Genomic DNA, 27,019 nt, shown 5'->3' on the forward strand with positions numbered 1-27,019 from the left:
AGGCCAGCAGGATAGCGGTCCAGCTCAGTACTGTGTTGGGGCCCTGGCCCTAGTGCTTCCCTCCCTCCTCCCTCCTCCCTCCAAGCTGCCTGCTCCCGGCCACTGGTGCCTTGGAATCGTAACTCAGAGCTCAGAGCAACAGGAATGCTGTAAACCCCCGTTGCGCTCCCCTTTACAAGCAGGCAGTTGGGCACGGCGGCACTTTACAAGAGAAAGCAGCGAGTACCTGTCACACGGGCTGTCCTGCCGCTGCCTCTGCTTGCTCAGTTGGACACAGTGGGTACCACAAGCCAGGAAGAAGCGTCACTCTTGTTCATCCCCATCCCATCCCAGGGCCCTCTGCCCCTTAGCAGGGTCTCCTCCTGGGCCTCAGGCCCCCAGGGCCTTGTTGTCGTTTCTCCCAGTTGCCCTTGTCACACAGTGAGAAGCTGCTGTCGCCCTGGACAACTGTCGTTTGACAAGCTGGCCATCTGCCCCGGGGTGATGGAGCAGAGTGCCTCGGCCTCCATGTCTCTGTGATGTGAGAGGTACAGGGCTCCAGTCCGGAGGTGGATCTGGACAGCCCAGAAGGCCAACCACAAAGACGAGATAACTTGGGGTAGCAGTCCTTTAGGAGTTTTGCCCACTCTGCAGTCATTTTGTCCCCTCCCGTGCCAGCTTCTACACTGGGCGTCCAGAGATTGACATAGATGAGACCCAGGCCCCAGTGGATGTGGACTCAGGTCTGATATGTCTTGGGCTTTACTTTGTGCTGTGGGGACCTCCACAGAGATGTTTTGCTCACTCAGGTTCCAGGGGAAAAGGAGGCAGGAAAGGCTTCCAAGGAACTGGAGCTTGGCCTAAGTCTTAAAAGACGAGCAGGCCAGGAGGGAAGGGGCTGTCTAGGCAGCAGCCCAAGCTCAGACCTGGAGGAGAGGACTAGCTAGTGGTTCTGGGGACCCACCAGTGGTTTCGTAGGTGCTGAGCTGACACCTGAGTTGGGTCCTGAAGTTAACTCAGAGGTGGGTGCCATGTAGAGAAGAGGGAAAGGATGGCTTGCAAATGGAGATACAGCCTGTGGCCGGCATGGCTGCAGCTTCAAGAACTTACAGAGGGGAGACGTGGCTGCCAAGATGTTCGATGACTAGTTCATAAAGGGCTTTCTGAGCCCCCTACAGGGCTTGGGCTGTATCCACAGGACTATCTGGAGTTGTTGCACCTTCACCTGCTCCCACCCACCTCCTGCCTGTCAGCTTCCCATTTCCCTGACTCAGACTATTGAGTTCATTGAAATCCTCCTGACACCAGGCAGACACACAGATTTATCACATAGAGCCTCTGCTCTCAAACCTGGATCAAGCTGGAAAATTAGTCCAGGATAAGAAGGTAGATACGGAGAGTCACAGGGCAGTTAGAGCCAGCACTGGCGATGTCTTAAGGCCTTGGGTGATTAATTGATGTATGAATCAGACAGATAATTAGCACTACATTGGGGTACCAAAGAGACAGAATTCTTCTCCAGGGTAGTTAAGAGACTACAGTAGAAAGAGCGGAGATCTAGGCCCAACCTTGAATGCCGTTGAGTGTTGAATGAGGAGCTGAAAGGAAGGCCATTGCTGGGGAGGTGGGGACCAGCAGGCTCCAGCCTTGGCCCAGAGCCAGCACATCAGTGGACACTCTGTGTCTGTCCAACATTAGGAGATGGGGAGCCAGCTGGTGCTATAGAGATAAGGGCTTTAGACTCTCACCTAAGTGTTCATTGAATTACCAGATTTTTTAAAGAACTGCTGCTTTATTTAGGCTCTGGGCTCCTATGTACATGATCACAGAATTCTGCACACGTACAGGCCTCAGGCCTGAGTTAAGGACCCTCCACGCAAGGGCTGGACAGGCCGCAAGGCTGTCCCTGCTATGTGCTATTTCTCCCTGTTGAGCAGGCTTCAACCATGAGTACCAGCTAAGCTCAGACTTTATGATCCAGGCGAGAAACAGGAAAGTTCTTCCTGGGTGTGAGGGAAGAGGAGGGGTTCAGATGCTCCTGAAAGTGGAGTCACTTCATGCAGCCTGTGGACAGATGGCCTGGCGGCTTCCTCAGCGGGCTGCCCTGTGTCCACTCCCACCTGCAGACCCTAGCTGACTGCGGGCACACAGAATGGCTGCAGTCATTTCGGCTTGGACATGATTCAAAACCGCCATTTCAGGTCATCCACCACATAGAAAAATCTCCACAAAGCACCGTGGTACATTTCATTTTAAACAGTGGGAGCTTTCTGGTGAACCCTGTGAGAGAAATTAGTTGCAAATTAAACCCCCAGGAAACAATGATTTAACCTATTGTATAGAATTGTTGGGCGTAAGCCAACTGGATGTTCAAAGACACCTGCCTAAGACGGTGATTTGGGTCTCAGAGCAATTGATCTTAAACCCCTCTGGCAGATGTAAGGGAGTGCCATCAAGTGTCCTCAGAACAGTGACCTTCTCTGCAGAATAGATGAGAATGATGGGAATCAGCCAGCATGGAATGAGGCCCCTGCAGGTGCTGGGGGCTTTCTGGATAAGTTTGTCGAGCGCCCTTCGTCTCATTGCTCCCTCTGCCCCCTAATATTCCTTCTGATATTAATATACATGACATTGACAGCGAGGAAAGCAAGCTAGGAAGGAGGCTCCCCGCTAGTGGAGGAGGAATGAGAGTGTTGTAAGGACCTTTGGGGTGATGCAAGACTCAGTAGGGCCTCTGAGGTCCTGTGCTCCCCAGGCTTGGAGCACGCTGTGACCCAGGCTGGCCTGTGGAGGAGCATTTTTCCAGACTGACTGACAGTGGCCAGCCCCTTTGCCAGAGCTGGGAAAAGCAGGGCCTTCTCCCCATCAGCAGTGGGCAGGTGGCTGGAATATCAGGCCCAGAGGCCAGCAGGTATACACAGCAGAGGAGGGCTCGCGCTAAGAGGAGTTTAAAGATTCCTTGGGAGGGTGGGGGGTGGGACTTCCCCAGGAAAGTGTCTGCCTCTTTCTCACCAGGACAAGGATGAGCGGGATGAGCTGGAGCCTCAGCGGTCATGTGGCCTGTGGCTGGTGCCTCCCTCCGTCAGGGGGCGTGAGTGAAATCTGAAGTGTGTGTCTGTGTGGTGGCAGCTGTAACGTGACAGCTGCCGCCCGCCCGCCCTTCCCCCAGCCTGTTCTCGAGTGAGGAAGCTTGTCTGGCAGCGCCAACTCAGCTGTCATCCCACATCAGTTTTTGTAGGTTCCCAGCTAGTGGAAGAGTGCCAAACGCAAGCAGATGATATACTAATGAAACACTCAGGAAGAACGTTTCAGTTCCAGATATTAAGGGTTTGTGTGTCATGTTGCTGAGCCCTGGAATCAGATCATGCCTTCTCAGCCTTGTCACAGAGTACAGGGCTCTTCCTTTTAGGGGTGAATGTAAAAAATATTTCACGGTGAGGTAGATGTTTATGCTATTGAAGGGCAGCATACATGACTGATATTACAAAAGAAAAATGAAATGAGAAGTCTTCTCCATGTGGACATAAACCGATTGACTGATGAGTCATTTATACCAGATGTCAGCTAGAAGGAAGGTTGTGTGTCTGCGCACTCTATGTATATTCCTGATATGTAACATCTGCATGGGGTTTTATGGTTACAGGGCTCTTTTATATACCCTTTGTTTGGTTTTATTTTAAACAGCGCCACGAAGTTGATATTAATATTCTCCCCACTCCACAACAGAAGTTTCGAAGTCTCTACGGGGGCAAATCGCTCCCCAGAGGGCATAGGCTGGTAGGTGGCACAGCCAGGGTTTGAACCTAAGTCTCCTGAGTCCAGTTCCAAAATGAACTTACTGGTATTTGGAATTGCCAGTGTATTTCATATGTGGAATCAAATGAGAAGTAATCGGTCATTTGAGTTATATTTGCATTTATTCTAACCTGATCAAGTTTGAATGAGGGATGGGACAGAAGAGAATAATATTTATATGCACGGTGCTCTTCACTGGTTACTCTTTGATATCTACTGACGTCATTTGGCTTTTGAGGAGTTGGAAGCACAGAGAAGTTGGAGGATTTGCTGGGGCCACACAGCTTGGAGTGGCCAGCTGAGAGTCCATTCCAGATCTCATGGTCACTTTCTACTCTCTCACATTGCAGTGTTGCTATAACCGTATATAAAGTAACAAAGGGATAATATGAAAAAGGGTGCTTCTGTAAGTAAATGAACCACTGAGGTCAATCAGCCGCCTATGGTTCCATCATTTTGCGGACAAGGAAGCTGCAAAGGAGAGGGGGTGCTATCTGGGGTCTCCCAGCAGCAGCTGGGGCCAGGCTTCTGACCCCAGCCATGTTCCACCCATTGCCCTCCTGGGTCTCAGCTTCAGGCAAGTCTTCACAGTCTAAGTTTTTTGTAGGTCTTTGAGCCAATAGACACGAATGCTCTTGGAGTTGATCTCAGTTCTGTATCGTCAGCTTCCTATTTAGAAGAGAACCTTAAAATTCCAAAGTTCAGGTAACTCCTCCCCGCCAAGTGAGACTGTAAGCTCAGGCTTATATCAAAAATTCCGTATTTCTCAACGGTGGAGTCCACATTTACACTCCCAGTTATTTTTAGGTGGGAACTTTATATTTTCTTTTTTTCTTTTTAAGGGAGAATAAATTAACAAATATATGTTTAACTTACATTAACACAAACTCAATGTTTATGTTAACATAAAGAATAGGATTTCTTTATTGTAATTTCTTTTTATTATTATTATTATACTTTAAGTTCTAAGATACATGTGCACAACGTGCAGGTTTGTTACATATGCCATGTTGGTGTGCTGCACGCATTAACTCGTCATTTACATTAGGTGTATCTCCTAATGCTATCCCTCCCTGGGAACTTTGTTTTCTGTTTCATATCACATTGGCTTCCCTGCCTAACTGAGGTTATATTTTCTGTCTCGCAATAGTGTTGGAGCAGCCTTATTTTTAGCTCAGTTCGTTTTTCTTCCTGTGACTTCCTTTTTCTTGTTTAACACACACACACGCACACACATTCAAGTAGGCATCCGTTCCCATCGCACTCTCCCTGCCAGTTCTCATTCACTTGGTCACAAGACTTCATCCAAAAGGCAAGTGTTAAGCCTCATCTCATTCCAGGAAAAAAGGAAGAGGAAGAGCCTTCAGCAAACCTCAAGAATCTACTTGTAACATAGGCTGCTGCTTGTCATTTTATTAAAATCTCTTCACCTGTCACTTACCTCGCCTGCTGCTAACTCCTGGCTGAGACACTCTCGTGTGCACACCTGATAAGAAATGCTTTGGAGCCCCCTTGCAGAGAAACCTATTGACTACTGTTGGGGGCATGTTCTCAGGAGCTTGGGTATCAGGCTCCTAGAGGGCCTAGAGTGTGAGACTGTGTGTGTGTGTGTTTGTGTGTGTGTGCATGCGTATATGTATATGGTGCTCACCAGACCCTGTTTCTATCTCTGACACCTGTAGCATTTGATTCTGGTGGCAGGCACCCCATGGAGAGCACTTGCCTGTGGTCCTGTGGTTGATGATCCTTGTTGGTGCTGTCTAGTTCATTTATACCATGCTGTATGGTGGCAGGCCACCGGTGAGAATCCAGTCTAAAATGTTAGGAAACAGGCCAGGGGAACACGACTTACCCAGCCCCCTGCATGGGATAAAGTACGGGGCAGACCCCAGGCCCCTGCTCACCCCGAGTCTTCCTCAGAATCCTTCAGTGGCTCCCTGTTGCCCCTCCACTGAAGTGTAAGCCTCTTTAGCCTAGTGGTACTTGAGCAGGTGACACACTTACCTAGCCCCAAAGAAGACCACGTTTTTAGGCCATGAGCTTCTCTAAAGATGGACCAGGTTTTTATTTACTTTTTATTTTTATTTTTTTGAGATGGAGTTTCACTCTTGTTGCCCAGGCTGGAATGCAATGGCGCGATCTCAGCTCACTGCAACCTCTACCTCCTGGGTTCAAGCGATTCTCCTGCCTCAGCCTCCTGAGTAGCTGGGACTACAGGCGACCACCACCACGCCCGGCTAATTTTTGTATTTTTAGTAGAGACGGGGTTTCACCATGTTGGCCAGGCTGGTCTCGAACTCCTGACCTCAGGTGACCCTCCCGCCTCGGCCTCCCAAAGTGCTGGGATTACAGGCGTGAGCCACTGTGCCCGGCTGGACCAAGTTTTTATTGTTCAGTGTTTTCCCGTAAAACAGCAACACAGGTGCTCAGGAGGGGAGGAGTGGAAAAATGAACTAGTGAAGTGATGTGTCGTATCTGGACCTCCTCCTTCACCTACTCTAGCCACTAGTCACCAGAAGCATGTTTCTGGTGTGGGACCCTGGAACCCCCTGTTAATCTGTGGGAAAGAATCTGTCGTGGTGCTGCCTGTAACCCCTCCAGATCCCTCAGTGAGGCGTAGCCTCTTCTGACGGGGTGTCTGACCACCTTCACTCCCAAGCACACCTTCCTTCACAGAGCACAGCCTGTGGGTTATCATCCATCTCAGTTTGGTTTTTGGTTCAGAGCTTTGCTGATCAAAATTGGGTGATGGGCATCACTTTGCCTTGTGACTTAGAGGGTATCAAGCCTCCAGGAGAGTGGGGGCCCTTTGCAGTGACACCATGAGTCCCAAAAAGTCATTAGGCCTGTCCTTGTAGCTGTGTTTTTAGGGAAATCTTTCATCATTTCCTGTGCTGAGACCATAACTACGGTTCTTTAATAATCGAGTACCTCTGTGGATGACCAGGGTCATGTTTGGGGGCATGTTATAATTAAAATGTACATCTTGGAGTTGAAAACCAATACATGATTTGTTCCAAACTTAATTTCCTAAACTTCAAAATGTATAAACATTACATGAAGTGAAAATTGTTTAGAAATACTCTTGAATGCAGAAGCCCATTTCACTGGAATATTAAGTAGAAGTTGATGGAATTCCATGACACAGTGTCCCCGGAAGCGTGGAGCCCTGAGGAGAGCGTGCATAGACTCTGATCAGAGAAGCGGAGGTGGGAAATTCTAGCCCTGCCATACCAGCTCAGGTATGTGCCCTCTCAGTCTCAGCCTCGGTGTCCCCATCTGTCCCAGGGGTTAATGTAGAACTCCTGGCACTGTGCCTTGTTCCACATAGGCCCTCAACAAGTGCTGTCACAGATACTGATAATATCAAACAGGAGAGTCTTCATGTGCCACATTTGCAACTTCCTTTTAAAATTTTAATTATCACATTAAGTAATATGTGCTCTGAGTAAGAAGATTCAGCATACAGGCTTATAGGAGGTAAAAAGTGAAATCTCCCTCCAGAGACAAGGATTGTTAATAATTTGTTATGTATTCTTATAGCCCTTTTCCCATTTGCTTACAAAAATACACATCTGTGCATATCTACAAACACAGTTTTCTACATAAATGCTATCCTGCCAAACATTGTTCTTTGTCACAGATCTTGTCTGAGGTCATTTGTTCTATTGAACGATTCCGTGTAACTGTAGCGTGATGTGTTCAGTTGTTTTCCTGTTCATAGACTTGTAGGTTATTCCTAGTTTCTGGTCCCTTCATTCTGGGGTCCCTTACATTCTGTAGCAAACATTTGTGAGCAGTTATTTCTGCCTGTGGGTCTGGATATTTCTGTAGAGTAGGTTTCTAAAAGTGGAACTTCAGGCCACAGGATATTTACCTCTGAAAAGGGCATTTCCAGTTTATACTCCTCCAACAGTCTATGAGTACAGTTCTCTTCTTAGAATACACAAATTTTTTTTAAACATTTGTTTTCTGTGCTGAATTCTGAATTTGCAAAAGGCTGTTTGTTTATGTTATTCTTTCACCAGTATTTACTGAGCATCTGTGGAGCTGGGTTCTGCTCTGGGAATCACAGGGGATGAGTTAAGTGGATTCGGCTGGAACTTGACCCCCAGAGGTGGGGTGGGGTGAGCCTGAGCACGCAAAGGGCTAGAAAATGGTGGAAGCCTCAAGGCTCCCAGGGTGGAGATGACAGTGGGAGTACTGGATTCATCTCTGAGCCCCTGTACCACCTCCAACACCCTTGACAGTTTAGAGTACCTGGTGCTCTAAACTGAACAGAGGCTGAGACTTGAAGCTGGAGCAGCAGCATGTCAGGCGGGGCACCTGGAGGGGACTCCATTGGAACAGACCACCAGGGGAGATGAGGCCGTCTCTATTCAATCAAGGTGCCTCCAGTCTCGTGTTCTGGAAGTTGATGACAGCTTTCACACAGTCTGGAACCTCTTCAGGACGCCTTTTCAGGGCCCTGAGCAGGGGCTATTCTCGTTTCTTCCAGCACAAAAATGTTCATTATCCAGATGTTTCCTTCCACATAATTCTTGGAATGGTTGTGTGGATGGTGTCATCTATAATAGCTATAGACAGGAAAGAGCCGCCTGAGAGTAATTTTGAATAGTGGCAGCTTTCAGGTTCCTGGCTCTTGTGCATGGCATCCCACACACACCTTTTCCTTCCCCACTCCTCTTTAAAACAAAAGCGAAAACAACAACAACAACACTTTAATAGGGTTTTTTGTGCTGTAACACCAATAAATACAAGAAGTGACATTAGAGTTGGAAAGGCCGTTAGGGTGGGAAGTGGAGACACAGGAACTGTGCCGACCGCCCACTCTGTGACTTTGGCAAGGCCCTTCAATTTTGAGTTTCCCGTTTCCCTACTTAAATGGAGTTGCCGGCTCTGTCTGCAATCAGGTGGTTACAAGAACCAAATAATGCAAAGGGTTTTGTGGACCTTGAAGTGCTATATGGAAGGAGGGAGTCTTGCTGTTAGTCCTTTTTGTTAAATTTTGGTTGACCCCTGGCAGGCGATCGCTCCTGGGCCAGGTAGGAAGCCCCACCGAGATCCTTGGGCTCATGGCAGCTTTGCTACTGTCAAGTCTCCTGAAGGAAGAATTGCAGGTCCTCTTAGGGAACTGCTATTTGGCTGCATGCCTTATTCTTTGGGGTCAGGAGAAGGGGCAGACGGATCCCTCTGTATTGTGATAAAGATAATTCCTCATAGACTTGACTTTGAATTGATCCAGTCTTTGCAGGAACTTTGTTTCCTAAGAAGAGAAACAGACAAGCAGCTAGTCTAAGGACCACGTTCTGGACATGTGGGGAAAGGGCTCTCCGTAGAGGCATGTATTAGGGTTCTCCAGAGAAACAGAGCCAATAAAATGTGTGTGAGAGAGAGAGTGTGTGTGTGTATGTGCATGTGCAAAGAGATTTATTAAAAAAAATGGATCATGTGATTATGAAAACTGCCAAGTCCCAAAATTTGTTGGTAAGTTAGTAAGCTGGAGACCCAGGAGAGCCAGTGGTTTAGTACCAGTCCAAGACTAAAGACCTGGGAACCAGGAGAGTCAATGATGTAGTTCAAGTCTGAAGGCAGGAAAAAGGCTAATGCCCCAACTCAAAGGCAGTCAGGCAGTAGAGTTCTCTCTGACTCAGGAGAAGGTCCACCTTTTTGTTCTATGCAGGCCTTCAACTGATTGGATGAGGCCCACCCACAACGAGGGGTGTGCAGTCTGCACTATTCAGTGTACTAATTTAAATGTTGATGTCATCCAGAAACATTCAGAATAATATTTGACCAAATATCTGGGCACCCCATAGGCCAACCATGTTGACGCATAAAAAGAACCATCCCAGGCAGGAAAGCACAGCTTTGTGTATGGAAGAGAAGCTTCTCGTTGGTCAGAATTCTTGTTGCATGTGGTGGTCGGATTTTGGAGGCGTTTGCTGGAAGGTGGTCAGGATGCCGGGTCAGCGTCCAACATGCTAGTAGGATGGGTGCTCTTGACAGGTCCCCTTCCACCTTAACTAGATGCAGCCACAGCATTAACAAGTTACAAGAACAAGAAGAAGCCGATGTGAATATCCATTCTTTGTAGAAGCAGACTGAGAAATTCTGGAGTCAGAAAGGCCTCTGAGATCATCTGGTTCAACCCCTCTCACCTCACCTGCGAGGAATATTAGCACTGATAGATCAGGCAGCTGGCCAAGGTCACACAGCTGGTGAGCGGGGAGCCAGGCTGGTCCCAGGCTGGCAGCCTCGTCATTGTTATCCAGAAGGCAAAGGTTGTCTCTCAGTCCCTGGGGGGATTAGTGCCCCTCTTGAAGCAGTTCCAAAGTGAAGAAGGGTGGGCAGAGCATGTGCCAAGATCTCAGCAAGTTGCTTCCGCCAGGGCAGCTGTGCTGGGCTCTGGGCACATTGTCAACAGCACCCCTCAGCTTGAGGCAGTGACCCTGTGACTAGCCCCAGGTATACAGGTGGGGCTACTTTGGTTGGGAAGGCTGGCATGTGGTGAGGGGTACCTCAGCCCAGGTTACCAGGGCTCCCAGGGTATATAGGTAGAGGGGAAGGTCCTCCCCAGAAGAGGACCCTGGCTCTACTCTAGGCAGCTGGCACCCTGCCCCCACTGCCAGTTTGTAATCACTAAGCACCAGCCAGGCCGGCACCAGCAGCCTGTGTTGGCCGCCCCTCTGACGCATCTAGAATGTGCTGAATACCTCCTTGGTGGGCCACTCTCTTCCTCGTGATACCACCCCAGGCTTTCCTCCCAGGCCCCCCAACCCTGATGAATCCTGTAGGGACTTGTGTGTGGTCAGATAAACCTCAGGGCTAGAGGGCAGGGAGCCTGAGGTTACTCCAGTGACCCTGACTGATGACCAACTGACAGCCAGAGGGAAGAAGCGACTTGCCTGGTGTCACTCAACCTGGTGGCATTGGGACAGAGCTGGAGCTGGGACTGGGCTCTTCCAGTGCCTGCCTCCCTTGCTGACCTGAATGTGTTCGTGTTCTTTTGTCCCTAGTGGAGTGGAGGGAACACTGACTTGCGCTGGAAAGGCACTGTAGATAGCTGCACAGTTAAGGACATGGGCTTTGGAGCCAGGCTGCCTCCATCCCTTCCTCGATTGCCCTGTGGCTGTCCATAAAATGGCAGTGTCTGTGGGGTACCACCTCGTGGGGTTGTCTTGAGAGTTAAATGAGAAGCTGGATGGCATGCACTTAGCACAGACCCCAGCACGCAGTGTTCCTAGAATGGTGATTACTGCACTATTGACAATTGAGTTTTTGAGATGTTGGCCCAACCACTGAGCTTGTCTGAGCTATGGACTTGGCAGCAGTCAGGCGGGGAGGGGCCTGGCTGCACCACAGCCCCTCTGAGGTTTGCTCTGTGAGGTTCTGTGAGAGCTGCAGGTGAAGCCGCTTGGTGAGCAGGGAAGCCCCCACAGGGTAAGGGGTATAGCCGTGACTGGTCTGGCGTGAAAGCCTGTCCCCTATGGCTTTACCTCATTAGAGTGTGGCCCCAGGCCTCTCTGGAGGCAGAGACCTCACCGTGCCCAGCAGACTGGAAGATCGCGTGTGTGGGGCGCTGGCCCTTCGTGCAACTGTGGTCTGTCGATACTCAGAAGGAACAAGCCGGGACGCACATCTGCCTGTGTGTGCTGCAGCCCTGTGAAGTCCCTGCTGGGCCCTGGCTCTGTCTGCAGCACAGGGGCCCTGGGGATGCCCGCCCTGTCATGGTTGGCCTGAGGATGCTGGTGCCACCCGTGCTAGCCCAACCCCCGCTCCTCATCCCAGTGGATATGCCAGCATTTCCACATCTGGGGTCTGTTCACAGGAGTGTGTTTTGCTTTCTGGAGCCCTGGGCATCTTCTGCCCACTTCTTGAAAGGGTGGAGTCCTAGTTGTTTGGAAGGCCCGACCTTCAGATTATCAGTGTCTAGTTGCCACATCCCCATGTGTCCTGCCAGCTTCTTAAAGGATTTTGTGTATGTGAAGCACAAACCCAATGAAGGCTCCTGGTCCACCTTTCCCAGTTTCCTGCCTTTAGTGGCTGCACCCCTAGTCCTGGCATCCCAGATCCTCCATAGCTGGCCCCACCTTCTGTGGGGGCCATTCCCTGTTTCCTTCTACCTCATGAGCATTAGGCTTAAGGCAGCAAGAAGTCTGATTTTCACCTCAACATCCCCCAGCTTTCCTCTCTCCCAAACTTGGTTTATGCTTGTCCTGCCCCAGTTGCCCTTTGTCCTGATGGCCTCATCGTCCTCCTCTCCTGGAGAGCCTTCTACATCTGGGCCCACTCCTCGCTGTTTGTGACACCAGGCAGGGTCCGTTGGCATCCCTGGCCCTCAAGGTGTCTCCTTGCATCAGGACCTGAGATTCTGTGAAATGCCACCTCCTCCCTGAAGTTTTACTGAATCCTAGGGCTAGATTTCCTTTCTGCCTCCACCGAGCTGCATGTACCAGCTCTAGGGCCCTGGGAGCCAGGCAGAGCTAGGCTTGTCCTGGCTTAGCCTCTGCTCCTGTCTGAACCTCAGTTTCTGAATTATAAAATGCAGTATAAATCTTGCCTCTCTGTTTTGAGGATGAGGAGTAATTTACTCCCAGTGCCCAGGACACAGGACAGTGCCTGGCGCAGGCAGGCGCTTACTCGTCACTGCTGTCCAACTCAGTGCTTATAGACGGTGGTGTCCCGATTCTCCTGCTAAGCCACGAGTTCCCTAGGAGGCAGGAGCCTCATCTAATGCATCTAGTGCTCAGCATCTGGCCTCGGGTCTAATGTGGCACATAGTAGGGGCTCAGTGGGTATTCGAGGAAGAAAAGCAGGCACCCCACTTGCCTATGAAGTTGGATCTTGCAGTCGGCGAGGATTTAGAAAGCAGCCTCCTAAGTAGATGTGGCTTCTTTAAAGGGAGGCCCACTCATCTCCTGCTTTTGGCCCCCAGAGCAGCAAGCTCGCCTCAGTGAGTCTCCACAGGGGATGGCGCCAGAACGCAGGCCTGCAGCGGCTTAGAGGCCTCCGCACGCAAAGGCAGTCACTGGAAGATGCAGAGTGACGGCAGGGCTGAAGGACACTGTGGATCATTGCAGAGCTGCACGGCAAGGTCCACGTGGCCTTTTTACTCACAATGAAAGCAATTGGTCGTCATCAGGTTTGCAGGCTTTGTCTCTCTTCTAGTACTTCAGGCCAGAGGGGCTCACGAGAAGACCCTGTCCCTGTACAGACGACCAAGGAAAGGGAGCAAACCCAGGCACCCTGACTCCAGACTTGGGCCTTTCCCTTGCCCTCAGGCTGAGCATAAAAGATCAGGCAGTACAGGTTCAGCCAGGCAGCCATAGGCCCTGCTTTGCTTCCGAGGTGACCATTGTTCTTGTCCCACAGCCCTGCTTCCGCAGAGCCCGCCCTCTGTTACTTGGGTGTTTCTGTGCACGCCTGGAAAAGAGATGACAGAAGAACTCCAATTAGTCAGTCTCCTGGCTCCTAGACAGTTCCGGAAACTAGACTAGATAGAGGAGGAGGAGGTGGGGCCTCCTGCCGTGTGACGGTTGGGGTGGCTCCAGCTCTGTCTCTGAGCTGCCCTGCCCTGCCCTGCCTTTGCCATCCTGCAGCCCTGCTGTTCCGTGCCACTCACCCTCAGCCTCTGAGGGACCCCTGAATTCAGACGTTGAAGCATCCTGGTTAGGGGGAGGATTCTTCTCCAGCAGACGTTTGAATGGTTTAGATGGGGGTAAAGTCATCTCCCTTTTGATGTAGCACTTGGAACTTGGCTGGTTTTGCCGCGTGTCTAATTAGGAAGAACCGCCTGCCACTCCCGCAGAGCTCCTCACTCACTTCGTGGTGCCAGATGTGCTTTTAACACCTCAGGGATCTGACTGCAATAGACGCCCTGGCCCCCAGAAGACCAAAAACAAGACAGACTGATTAAAAAAAAAAAAAGTCAGAAAGTGTCTGGAAAAGGCCAGGAGAGCCCTGGTCCAGGAGTTAAGGAGCTTGGGGCCTAGTCCCTGTGACTTTCTTCCCTTCCTCTGACCTCAGTTTCCCCATCTATAAAATGGGGTGACTAGACATACATGAGATGTTCCCTGTGTGTTTCATGTTACATACAAGAGCTGACCTAGAGTATGGCTCCTATGTGGGGGTGTCAGATTATCAAAGTGGCACTGGCCTCGGGAGTTGTGGACCCAGAAATGGGAACAGGCTCAAAGGTTGGTGTTGGGACCCTCCCGTTCCCAGTGCATTTTTGGCCTGTGAGGCTTCAGTCAGCAGGCCTTCTGTGGCTCTGTGGGCAAAGACAGCCTTGGAGGAGGAAGAGTCTTGGAGATGGGGCTCCAAGGAAGCCCCCAGGAGTGGCCATTGAAATGGCAATATTCACGAAATGCCTTCTGTGCACCAGGCACTGTTCTAAACACTTGACGTATATGGATTCATTTAATCCTCGTAACATCCTTCCTCCAGTGGGTGCCGTTTTCTCCCCTCTAGAGATGAAGAAACTGAGGTAACTTGCCCCAGATCACCTGTTGGAGCCAGAATCCAGACAAAGCAGTCCAGTGGGATCGGTGTTTTCAGCCAGCACACAGTGCTGCTATGCCTGTCGGTTCACCTGGACCCAGGGCTTTGCCTCCCTACAGGTGGTTGGCGAGGGGCAGCCCCACTAAGTAGCAAGTGCATCATTCCAGTAATGCAGCCCTTCCTGACACCGCCGGGGCCGTGAGCCTAATCTACCTGCAACCCTGGCGTCTCGAGCACAGATCCCCGGTGGCTGCAAAGCCATGTGAGAGACATCAGATGACATGCCTACCACTGGCAGAATAGAGGTTTCCTGGGCCGAGAGGTAGTGGCAGGGCCTGGGAATGGAGAGCCATACAACTCTACCTAGCTTGCTACCCTATGATTAGGGAGTGGTATGGATTCCCAGACAAGCCCAGCTGGGAAAATTAGAGGTGAAGGGCCTGCAGGCCGGTGTCTATCATTTCCAGCAAGGCTCCTGCACGTCTGTGCCAGTCTGTGTCCTGCCCAGCTCCTCCCTGCCCAGAGGTTCCTGGGCATCACTCCTTTACCACTACTGGGGGTGCTGCCGTGCAGTACTTTTAAGGCCATCCAGAAACCCACTTCCATCTGCCTCCAGCATCATCTCCCACCAGGTACCTGTCAGTCCCCAGGCTTCTCGAGCAACCTCGTGTACACCTTAAGCTTCTGATTCCCTGGGCCTCTGCCTTGGTTCTTCCTCTGGTACCCATTTTTGTCACCATATCACTGTGCTATGACCTCCTGTCTAAATTCTTTAAGGCCCTCCCAGGTTCCCCCAATGGAAACTTGTCTCTTAGTTATCAGATTGTGGTATCAAGTCTGCTCCCATTAAGGAGGCTGAGCTGTGTCTGTCCCTGTTGGGAGCTCTGCCCTCTCCTACCAAGAGCTTCATGAAGGCCAGGACTGCATCTCATTCCTCTCCGTCTCCTCTCATACTGGGCATTCAGGAGATATTTGGTTGGTTACGAGGACAGGTGGATGCCAGCACTGCTGGAAAAGATGGGGGGAGGGGGCACCAGAGAGGCATGCTGATTTCCTTGGCCTCAGTTTTCCAGCGAGCAAACTCAAGCCTTTTTTTTCTGTTCCTGAAGAGAAGGTAAAGAGGTAAAGAACAGGTTTCTTCTGATGTTTACCATAAGACATGTTATGTATCATTTCATTAGATGCTTATTCTTTTTTTTTTCTTTGAAGTGGAGTTTCACTCTTGTTGCGTGGGCTGGAGTGCAATAGTGTGATCTTGGCTCACCGCAACCTCCGCCTACCAGGTTCAAGTGATTCTTCTGCCTCAGCCTCCCGAGTAGCTAGGACTACAGGCGTGTGCCACCACACCTGGCTAATTTTTTTTTTTCTATTTTTAGTAGAGACGGGGTTTCACCGTGTTAGCCAGGATAGTTTCAATCTCCTGAACTCGTGATCTGCCCGCCTCAGCCTCCCAAAGTGGTGGGATTACAGGTGTGAGCCACTGCACCCGGCCTGCTTATCCATTTTTTTTTGAGACGGAGTTTTGCTCTTTTGCCCTGGCTGGAGTAAAGTGGCGCAATCTCAGCTCACTGCAACCTCCGCCCCCTGGGTACAAGCAATTCTCCTGCCTCAGCCTTCCCAGTAGCTGGGATTATAGGTGCCCACCACCACACCCCTCTAATTTTTGTATTTTTAGTAGAGACGGGGTTTCACCATGTTGGCCAGGCTGGTCTCGAACTCCTGTCCTCAGGTGATCCACCCCCCCTTGGCCTCCCAGAGTACTAGGAGTACAGGCGTGAGCCACCACATCTGGCCCATCTTCTTTCAAAATACAGATTTTGAGACTCTCCATAATAAAATGTTTAGGCATACTTCATTTTATTGTGCGTTGCTTCATTGTGGTTTGCAGGTATTGCATTTTTTTTTACAAAATGAAGGTTTGTGGCAACCTTCTGTCAAGTAAGTCTATCAGCATCATTTTTCCAACAGATGTGCTCACTTTGTGTCTCTGTGTCACATTTTGGTAATTCTCATATTTCAAACCTTTTTATTATTATAGCTGTTATGGTGACCTGTGATCAGTGATCTTTGATGTTACTATTGTAATTGTTTTGGGGCCCCACAAACTGCACTCACATAAGATGGCGAACTTAATAAATGTTATGTGTGTTCTGACTGCTCCACTGACTGACCATTCCTCCATCTCTTCCCCTCTCCTTGGGCCTCTCTATTCTGTAAAACACAACAATGTTGAAATCAGGCCTATTAATAATTCAGCAATGGCCTCTACATGTTCAAAGGAAATTAAGAGTCACACATCTCTCACTTTAAACCAAAACCTTGGAAATAGGCCTAGTGGGGAAGGCATGTCAAAAACCGAGATCTGCCAAAAGGTAGGCTTCTTGCACCGAATAGTTAGCCAGGTTGTGGATGCAAAGGAAAAGTTGTTGAAGAAAATTAAAAGTGTCACTCCTGCGAATACACAATTGAAAAGAAAGCAAAACAGCCTTATTGCTGTTAGGGAGAGAATTTGGTCTAGATAGAAGCTCAAACCAGCCACAAATTCCCTTAAATCAAAGCCTAATCTGGAGCAAGGCCCTAACTCTTCAATTCTGTGAAGGCTGAGAGAGTGGAGGAAGCTTCAGAAAAGCTAACAGAGGTTGATTCCTGAGGTTTAAGGAAAGAAGCCATCTCCATAACATGGAAGTGCATGGTGAAGCAGCAAGTGCTGATGTAGAAGCTGCAGCAGGTTATCCAGAAGATCTAGCTAAGGTCATTGATGAAGGTGGCTATGCAAAACAACAGATTTTCAGTGTAGACAAAGCAGCCTTCTATTGGAAGAAGATGCCATCTAGGACTTTCAGAGCCATAGAGGAGAAGTCAATGCCTGGCTTCAAAGCTTCAAAGGGCAGGCTCCCTCTCTTGTTAGGGACTAATGCAGCTGGTGATTGTAAGTTGAAGCCAGTGCTCATTTGCCATTCTGAAAAATCCTGGAGCCCTTAAGAATTATGCTAAATCTACCCTGCTCATGCCCTGTGAATGGAACAACAAAGCCTGGATGGCAGTTCCTCTGTTTACAGCATGGTTTACTGAATATTTTAAGCCCACTTTTGAGACCAACTTTTCAGGAAAAAAAGATTCCTTTAAAGATACTACTCCTCATTGACACTGTTCCTGGTCACCCAAGAGCTCTGCTGGGGATGTACAAGGAGATGAATGTTGTTTTCGTGCCTGCTAACACAACATCCATTCCGCGGCCCATGGATCAAGGAGTAATCTCAACTTTGAAGTCTTACTATTTAAGAAATGCATCTCATAAGGCTATAGCTGCCAGAGATAGTGATTCCTCTGATGGACCTGGGCAAAGTAAATTGAAAACCTTCTGGGGAAGATTTACTATTCTAGAAGCCATTAAGTACATTTGTGATTCATGAGAGGAGGTCAAAATAGCCACATTAACAGGAGTTTGGAAGAAGAGTCCAATCCTCACAGATGACTTTGAGGCCTTCAAGACTTCAGTGGAGGAAGTAACTGCAAATATGATGAAAATAACAAGAGAACTAGCATTAGAAGTGGAGTCTGAAGATGCAACTGAATTGCGGGAATCTTATGATCAAACTTGAACAAATAAAAGAGTTGCTTCTTATGGATGAGCAAAGACAGTTTTCTTGAGATGGAATCTATTCCTGATGAAGATGCTGGGAACATTGTTAAAATGACAACATAGGATTTAGAATAGTACATAAACTTAGTTGATGAAGCAGCAGCAGAGTTTGAAAAGATTGACTCCAATTTTGAAAGAAGTTCTACTGTGGGTAAAATGTTATAAAACAGCATTTCGCTAAGAGAAATCTTTCGTGAAAGGAAGAGTCAATCTATGTGGCAAATTTTATTGTCTTATTTTAAGAAATTCCCACAGTTGGGGGGAGGGGCATAAAAAAAATTTCCTCAGCTACCTCAGCCTTCAGGAACTACCACCCTGATCAGTCGGCAACCGTCAACATCAAAGCAAGACCCTCCACCAGCAAAAAGATGACTCACTGAAGGCTTAGATGATTGTAAGCAGTTTTTGGCAATAAAATATTTTTAAAATTAAGGTACTACATTTTTTTAAGGCAGTGGTATTGCACATTTAATAAACTACAGTATAATATAAATATAACTTTTGTATGCATTGGAAAACCAAAAAATTTTACAGGTACCTGCCACCATGCCTGGCTAATTTTTGTATTATTAGTAGAGATGGGGTTTCACCAGTTGGCCAGACTGGTCTCGGACTCTTGACCTCAAGTGATCTGCCTGCCTCCCAAAGTGCTGGGGTTACAGGCATGAACCACTGCACCCAACTTTGGTGGGGGGCTTGTTTTTTGTGTGTGTGTGTGTGTGTGTGTGTTTTTTCAGGGAGGCACTAAGTTGGTGAATACTGGAGCAAAGTCTAGCTTCTTGCTTGTGGACTGGGCAATCTTTTAAACCCCCATCACATCCTCTCAGGATTACCACCTGCTCTTTTCCCCAGCCCTTACCTTCTCCACATTCTCAGGGGCAGACCCTGCCATGGCCGCAGTCTGTGGGGAGCGCACCCCCCTAGCTCTCCTGGTGAATGGGCCCAGGCAAATTCTTAGGGTCTCTTTCAGTTCTAACATTCTCTGATTCTAAAGAAAGTGCTTTATTCTTCTTTTCTTTCTATGTATGTAGTTCTACTTACAAACCTTTCTGCTCCAGAGGTCAACAGAAACCCCCATCCTGTTAATGTTTCTGCTTTCTGCCTAAGAGGCATGAAATTACAGCCTGTCACCTAATATTAAAGGTCATTTTCCATGAATGTATAGATGCTGATGTCCAGATAACTTGTGACTTAAAACATACGGTCACAGACTCCCTTGTGAGATCGGTCTCTGGACCCTCATGGATTGGCCCAGCTAATAAGGAAGACGGGCCTGGTAGTTAGGCAGGAGGCAGCAACATCTGGCGAGCTGGCCTGGCACAAGGGCCTTCGATGTCCTGGAGCTGTTGGTGAGCCTCTCCCAGGAGAGAAGATGCTCCCAAATGGGCATTTTCTCAGTGAAAGGCAGCTGCTTCCTAAATACACACAGCTCCTGGAAGCCCAACCTGCTTAAAATCATATTTACTCTCATGGGGCTTAAAATCTTATTTACTTTCATGTGCTCCTCATCTTAATTACATTTTTTCTGCTCTAGTGTCTTTATTCATTATTTAAAACAACTTTCAAAAATAATTATGCGATAATCCCTTCTCCTCTACACAGTAGCTGTTTACCTTCCTGTATTGGGGTTTTCAGCTCTTGGTGTTGTAGATGTCTGTACTTACAACGTTGCTGTCATCACAGTGTAGATATAGGCCATCACAGTGTAGATATAGGCCAAATCTGTGAGGTCAGTATTTACCAATGCCCAGGCAAGGAGCAGAATTCCCTGTGGGGCCCTGCTCATATTGACGGAGACTTGTTTAAAAAGCCTGCGTTATGCTTTGCCCTCCACACATAAACAATCTGCATTTTACTTTTTAGCTTAGCATAATTTTCTTGCACGGTTTTCCATGTTGCTGCATAATCTTCAGATTTATCATTTTAATGGCTGCTTAATATTCCATCCAGTTAACATGCCATAATTTACTTAACTGTTCCCTGTTGTTGGGGCCTTAATGAAAATTTGAATTAGCCATGTAATATAGTGGGGGAGGCTTGTTCTAATGATTACCGTTATAACATCCCCTGCCCTAACTGCATGCCATTACTAGGCCAGCTTTGGTAAGGTGCAGATGCTTCTGGAACAATAAATCCTGCATGAGAGGTGTATGCACGAGTCCTCTGATTTAATAGCTAATCTGTTCACTGCACGTGTTTCCCTTTAAGGCTGATGTTTTTGGAGAATATCCGTCTCTAATGCATATTGTTTAACACTAAACCGTATGCATTTGGCATATTGTCCCAGATCCTTTATCACTGCTGTCAGGGACTTTCATAAAGTATCTGGAATTTGGGGGTAAACAGTGGTTTCTGGCTGTCAGTTCTCTTTCATATATCCCACCACATTCACTGAGTATCTCTTTGGCATGAGAGTGAGCAAAAGCACTCCTGATCATCAGGGGCCCGACGGGAAGTACATCTGTGAATTGTTTGTGGTTCCTTTAGATTAAATGGCAAATTGCATGAAAAGTACTTCATCAGCTGTGTACATGGGAGTGGTTGCTGGTCCTGCTTTTGTGAAGGAGGGTGAAGAGGAGGGTGGTTTTCCCAGGTCAGTGCCTTCTCAGCTGTCGTATTCTCAGCTGTCGTATCCTCAGCCCCCAGAATTCTGCAGACAGGAGGATAGACTTCACTCCTCAGAACAGAGGAAGATGAATCCAGGTGATGAGGACCCTACAAGGCAATAAGTAGCAGATTAGTTTGATAGGTTTAGTGATTTACGAGGTTGTCCACCGTATTTAACAGTTGGTCTTCACCTTAAAGTGACAAAGTCCTACCACTCTATAGCTTTTCCCTTCTCTTTTCCTGTTCCTCCATCTGTAAAAAAAGGAAGCATCATCCTCAAAACTCATAAATGATCCCAGTTTACTCATGGGACCCAATAAAAGCTGTGTTTGCCAAAGTGTGGGACACCTTCTCATAGATGTGATATTAGGTGCCCTGAGAACTACATAGTGAGAAGGTTTTTCCCTTCTTATTCTTTCTCTTTCCAGAGAGAGAAGATTATTCATATTTGCCAGAGAAAGTGTCTGTTTGCTGATTGCATTTCCCAGTGGCTCTCCAACACTTGCAAATCTCCCCTCAGCAGAGAAAGCAAGCCCCACGCTCAGCTTCCCAGCAGGCATCAGCTCCTACCTTGCTGGTTTTTATTCATTCTGCTTAGTATCTATTTTTGGCAAAGAATAATGGCTTATGGGATGGTGATCCAAAGTCCCTTTTTTAAATGAGTTTATTTTATCTAAAAAGTGAGGCGAGATAAATAAAAATAGTAAGTAACCACCCAGGTTACTACCACCCAACTGGTAGGCAGAAATGGCCCAAGTCATGAAGTCACATGACTAAATAAAGTTTGGGAAATACTAGCATAAAGTTAATTCATGTGAACACTAATGATCACAGGCACAGTATCCTTGGCTTCTGTTTCATTGTGGCGTGTGTCCACATGAGCTGGCCTGGATCATAAAGCCCAGCCTGAAAGCAGCTCTCTTTCTCGGAAGGGCTGATGTCATTTGTGTGTGTTTTATCAGCTGCTCTTCAAGGAGCATAACTCCTGTGGCTTCTGCCATATCTTTATGCCATCAGAATTCTGATTTCGGGAAGACCTCGAGAGAGCATTGAAATAGCTCACTTACAGTCCTCACCCCTTTTGCATCAAGCCTCACCTCTACTCCCTCACCTCCTTGGACCTGGTACTCCAGTCATCATGGACAGTGAAAATACATAATGATGGAATATTAGCCTGAAAAAGGAAAGTCATACACAGGCTACAACATGGAAGAACCTTGAAAACATTATGAAACTGAATGATTCCACATTGTTCAGGATGTGCCTAGACCGATCAGATTCATAGAGACGGAAAGTAGAAGGGTAATTGTGGGGGCTGGGGAGGGATAATGGGGAGTTAGTGTTTAATGGGTACAGGCTTTCAGTTTGGGAAGATGAAAAAGTTCTAGAGATGGATGGTGCCAAAGGTTACCAGTAGTGTGAATGTACCTAATGCCACTGAACTGTACGTTAATCATGGCTAAAATGGTCAATGTTGGCTGGGTGCGGTGGCTCACACCTGTAATCCCAGCACTTTGGGAGGCAGAGGCAGGGAGATCACATGAGGTCAGGAGTTCGAGGCCCGCCTAGCCAACATGGCAAAACCCCGTCTCCACTAAAAATACAAAAATTAGCCAGGTGTGGTGGTGCACATTTGTGCTCCTAGCTATTTGGGAGGCTGAGACACAAGAATCGTGTAAACCCGGGAGGCAGAGTTTGCAGTGAGCCGAGATTGTACCACTGCACTCCAGCCTGGGTAACAGAGTAAGACTCCATCTCAAAAAATAAAATAAAATAAAATAAAGTGCTCAACGTTATTATATGTATTTTGCCACAATAAAAAATAAAGTAGGCAGCAAGCATGTTCTTTCCAGCCTCATTGCATTGGCTTGCCCTGGTCCTACCACCAGGAAGCCACCCCTCTCCTGTTTCCACTTATCAGAGCTGACAGTTCAAATGCCATCTCCCTTCCCTCCTGCCCTGCCACTCCCAGGCCCTACACTGAGCCCCCTTTGCCGCCAAGCATGATGGTAATTTAGGCACATTGTTGTGTCTGCTGGGAACAGTGGGGTTCCTGAAACCAACCTCCATGGTAAACCTTCCCCACATTCCCCGCTTGGGCCATGCACATAGTATCCATGATCAAACAGCAGGTCAAATTTCCCTGTTTGACCAGGAAGTGCCTGATTTTAGCATCCTAGCATCCATCCTTCCAGCCACTACTGGCCTCCCAGGACTGAGCAGCAGCCAAAATGAACACCTCCTGTCTGGGACCTCATCTAGACAGGCAGTCATCCCTCAGCCCACACCAGTGCCAGGCCTTAGCATCTTCTCTAGAAGATCAAGAGCTTGCTTTCTTTATTCAGAAGTGAAGCTGGACACCCTCTCAAATCCCTAAATAAATTCAGTCTATTTAAAAGATGCTCTGGGAGAGGTAGAAATAAAGGGAAGGGGTCATTCAGGCTTTGCAGGGGAGAAAAGTGGCCTCTGGTCTCCTTGGGGAGGCTCTTGTTGGTTCTTTTAAATGAATGTGTGAGCTGGTGGGAACTGGGAGCTGGTGGGAACTGCATGGCCCAGTCTTTTCCTTGTGTAGATGAGGACTGAAAGTCCAAAGAGGGCAAGGAACTGCCCTAGAGGGAAAGACCCCAGCCTGTCTATGAAGCAAGGGGTCAGAAGCTCTGCGTGTTCTGGGTGGGCATCAGGACACACCTGGAGCATCATGTTCACATCTGGGCTCTGCCTCTTAAGCCTGAGATTCATGAGTGGATGGAGGCAGGGCTGTCATTAGGCCTGCGAGCATATGAGCCTTGTGAGCAAGCCTGGCCCAGGAAGAGCAGAGACGCGGCACTGGGGGTTGGTGGGGTGGGTAAAACCCAGACGGGTCTGTCTCTCTGTCGTTCTCACCTCCCCACTGGCAGCTCTGAATTTGTGGTGTTTCTGGGTGGGAATCCAGGTGAGGAAGTGCATACTGCACTCCCATTTCATCTCTGCTTCCTTCCTTTTTGCCTGCAGAATTTCAGAGGCAGGAAAGTGTCCGGTCCCAGCATAAAGGTATCCAGTTATATGACACCCCTTACGAACCTGAAGGCCAAAGTGTTGACTCAGACTCGGAGAGCACAGTCAGCCCCCGACTGCGGGAGAGCAAGCTGCCCCAGGATGACGACAGGCCCGCCGATGAGTACGACCAGCCTTGGGAGTGGAACCGGGTCACCATCCCAGCCCTGGCAGGTAAGGAGCCCTGACCCTGCTCAGGAGGCAGCTGCTGAGCTGTGCTGAGCACTCACCTCAGTCCCCACTTGCGCTCAGGACAAACTCCAGGGCTGTTTAATAATCCAGTTGGGTGGTCTTTTTTCTCAGTACCCTCAAAGATGTAGGCTGCAGAGGAAAGGGAGAGGTGAGGGTAGGGAAACCAGGCCAAGGAGAAATTCTGGGTCTGGCTTCCAGGGTCTCAGTGTTCCAGCCTCCACACTTTTCAGATATGGCTCAGATGCTCTCATTGTCTGGCTCTGTCTTGGTCCTATTTATTGATAATGCCCTAGCTCACTGAAGCCAAGAGTTTAGTTTTTGGTTTATTTATTTATTTATTTTTGAGACAGAGTTTCGCCCTTGTTGCCCAGGCTGGAGTGCAGTGGCGCGATCTCGGCTCACCGCAACCTCCACCTCCCAGGTTCAAGTGATTCTCCGCCTCAGCCTCTCAAGTAGCTGGGATTACAGGTGCCTGCCACAATGCCCAGCTAATTTTTTGTATTTTTAGTAGAGACGGGATTTCACTATGTTGGCCAGGCTGCTCTCAAACTCCTGACCTCAGGTGATCTGCCCACCTCGGCCTCCCAGAGTGCTGAGATAACAGGCGTGAGCCACCGCACCCAGCCTGCTTTCAGTTTTCAGAAGGAACTTTCTTAGAAAGTAAGAGGAAACCAGTGTGCACAGCAGCTCCTGTTGGCCCTGAGCAAGCCCAGTGATCCCACCCAGCGCTGCGAGCTAAGCTAGCCCTTCAGGGCTCACAGGGCCACTGTGTCTTCCATCCCAGCTTCAGCGTGCACCCGCTCACGGAGCACAGGTGATGGACAGAGCTCAGCCCCTCCCAGATGATCCTGCCCTGGCCAAGAGCCCCTTGAGTGACTTTGGTGTCCCTTTCCTACTCAAAGGCTGGTTTTTCTAGAATCTGAGTATCTGTCACAATTCTAGAACTCCTCTCCTGCAGCCCTTTTGAAAAGTGATCTTGGGCATGTGCATCATAAGTCATAAACCTAAGCTAACACCTTTTTATTCTAATCCCACTCCTTAGAATCTATGCCAAAGTTATGATAAAAAATTCAGAAGGCCGGGCGCGGTGGCTGACACCTATAGTCCTGGCACTTTGGGAGGCCGAGGCGGGTGGATCACCTGAGGTTGGGAGTTCGAGACCAGCCTGACCAACATGGAGAAACCCTATCTCTACTAAAAATACAAAATTAGCTAGGCGTGGTGGCACATGACTGTAATCTCAGCTACTTGGGAGGCTGAGGCAGGAGAATCGCTTGAACCTGGGAGGTGGAGGTTGCGGTGAGCCTAGATTGCACCATTGCACTCCAGCCTGGGCAACAAGAGCAAAAAATAAAAATTAAAAATAAAAAAATTCGGAAAAGGCACTGTTTATAATCATGGAAAATTGAGAGCAACTCGAATGTCCAGCAATGGGGACTGGATTTCTGCGTGTCTGTGTGGTGGAATATTGGAATATTGTGCAGCCTCTAAAAGGTGATGTTTAGCGAGAGTTCATAATAACCTAGAGAAATGCTTATGTCTAATGTTAAGAGATGAAAAGCCAGATGCCAAACAGTGTTTAGGTATCTCAGAGTTTAGGTATGTAAAAAGAGAGACAGTGAGTGACATTTAATTCCTACCACACTGACAGTCATAAAGGGAAACTTTTTATCTTTAATTTGTTTAAAATTTATTTTGCCTTAAATCTCCCCTTTTTTCATATGTAACTAGACCCTTTCTACCTTTCTAACCCCGAACAGTGAGGCCTCTACCCTGCAGTCATCCCAGGCCCCTTAATTGCTGTTCTAGCCATTCCAACACAGATTACTCACAGTTCCGTGAATATAGCATGCGCTGAGCAAATCCCATTTTTCTAGCTAAAATGCCCTTCCCTGCCTGTCTTATCTGGAACAATTCTATGCCTCCTTTGAGGCCCAGCTTAAACATTATCATCTCTCCAAGCCCTCCCTGGTACACAGCCATGCACCCCACAGGCTTCCTGCTGCCCCTATAGGTCTGTCGAGTTTCCTGCATGCATCACTGGGGGAAGATTTCTCACACCACATCAGGGTTAGTTCTGTAGGTGTTGGTCTCGCCTGCCAGGCTGTGAGGTCCTCAAGGACAACCTGTCCCATCACCTTTCTGGAGCCCCAGCCCCTGGCTGAGAGCCAAAGATAAGAGTCATCCTGTGGCTGTAGGTCCTTAGTTGCCCCAGGTCTCTCCTGTGCATTTTACAGCCTCCTCTATTCCCTTGAACCAAAGGAATCCAAGGCCTGTCTCCCGGGCGTGGCTGATCAGGGGCTGTGCTTCTCTGGGCATGGGAGGAACTGGGGCCATCCGAGAGCTTACTCTTTGCAAACATGAGTTTGATTAAAGGGCTAAAAAGGCTCATGTGACAACTTTCCCAGACACCGAGGGCCCACATGATAATATAGCACCACAGGCAGGTGTGGGGACTCCCCTGGACTGACCACCTGTGGGCCTCTCAGGGGCTGCCCTTGCCTTTGATGGTCTAGTCTAGTCTGGCATCTTGTTACTCAAAGTGTAGTCCCTGAACCAGCAGCATTGGCCTCACCTGGAGCTGGTTAGAAATGCAGGGTCTCAGGTCCCATCCCAGGCCTACGAGTCAGAATCTGTTTTAACAAGATCCCAGGTGATTTGTGAAAGTGAAAAGCAATTCCCCTATTGGACATCATCTTTGAAGAAAACTCTCAGGCCAGAACTTGCCCACTTCTGCCCAAAGGCAGTTTTAGAACTCCTGTACATTTAGTTGTTCACAAAGGACCATAAGGTCTCAGATGGAACTGTCTCAGAATGAGTTTCTGAGCCCACAAGCATCCGTTTTGGTCTGGGTTTTGTGTGGCAGAGTTGCCATCACAGGTGTCATGGTCAGTCTGAGTTATTGGGCTATTGATAGAAGATAGAGAATCACATCCAGGTGTGTGTCTCATCTGGTCACCGGCCTCTGTGGATCCTGCTCCAGGGCAGGTGCTGGCTGTGCTTTTCCCAAGCAGCTTTTGGCTCAGTTCTGCCTCCTGGGGCATAGGAGGAGGAGGTCATCTCACTCAGGGGCTGGAGGGGTCCTATGGGCACCAGACTTCTCTCCCCATGTCTGTGGACAGAGTCCATTAGGTGCAGCATTGGCAGGCGAGAAGTATCCTCACTGTTTACTGTCGCTGGAGGGAAAGTGGACAGGTGGGTGGGCCACCTCTCAGGTGGTGAGGACGAGTTGAAGCAGCTCGGTTAGATTGCTGATGTGTTGCCACA

At 48.6% G+C, this 27,019-nt stretch overlaps 1 protein-coding gene across 1 annotated transcript in view; it reads left to right on the forward strand.

The window, feature by feature from the left end:
• The window catches only part of SHB (SH2 domain containing adaptor protein B), a 150,424-nt gene that overhangs the window by 70,474 nt on the left and 52,931 nt on the right, over positions 1 to 27,019 (forward strand). The window contains exon 3 of the mRNA XM_054500236.2: positions 23,519 to 23,734. Coding sequence (XP_054356211.1) covers positions 23,519 to 23,734 — 216 coding nt within the window. The remainder of the gene's footprint in view (positions 1 to 23,518; positions 23,735 to 27,019) is intronic.

The sequence above is a fragment of the Pongo pygmaeus genome, chromosome 13, assembly GCF_028885625.2.
Source record: "Pongo pygmaeus isolate AG05252 chromosome 13, NHGRI_mPonPyg2-v2.0_pri, whole genome shotgun sequence".
Lineage (NCBI taxonomy): Eukaryota > Metazoa > Chordata > Mammalia > Primates > Hominidae > Pongo > Pongo pygmaeus.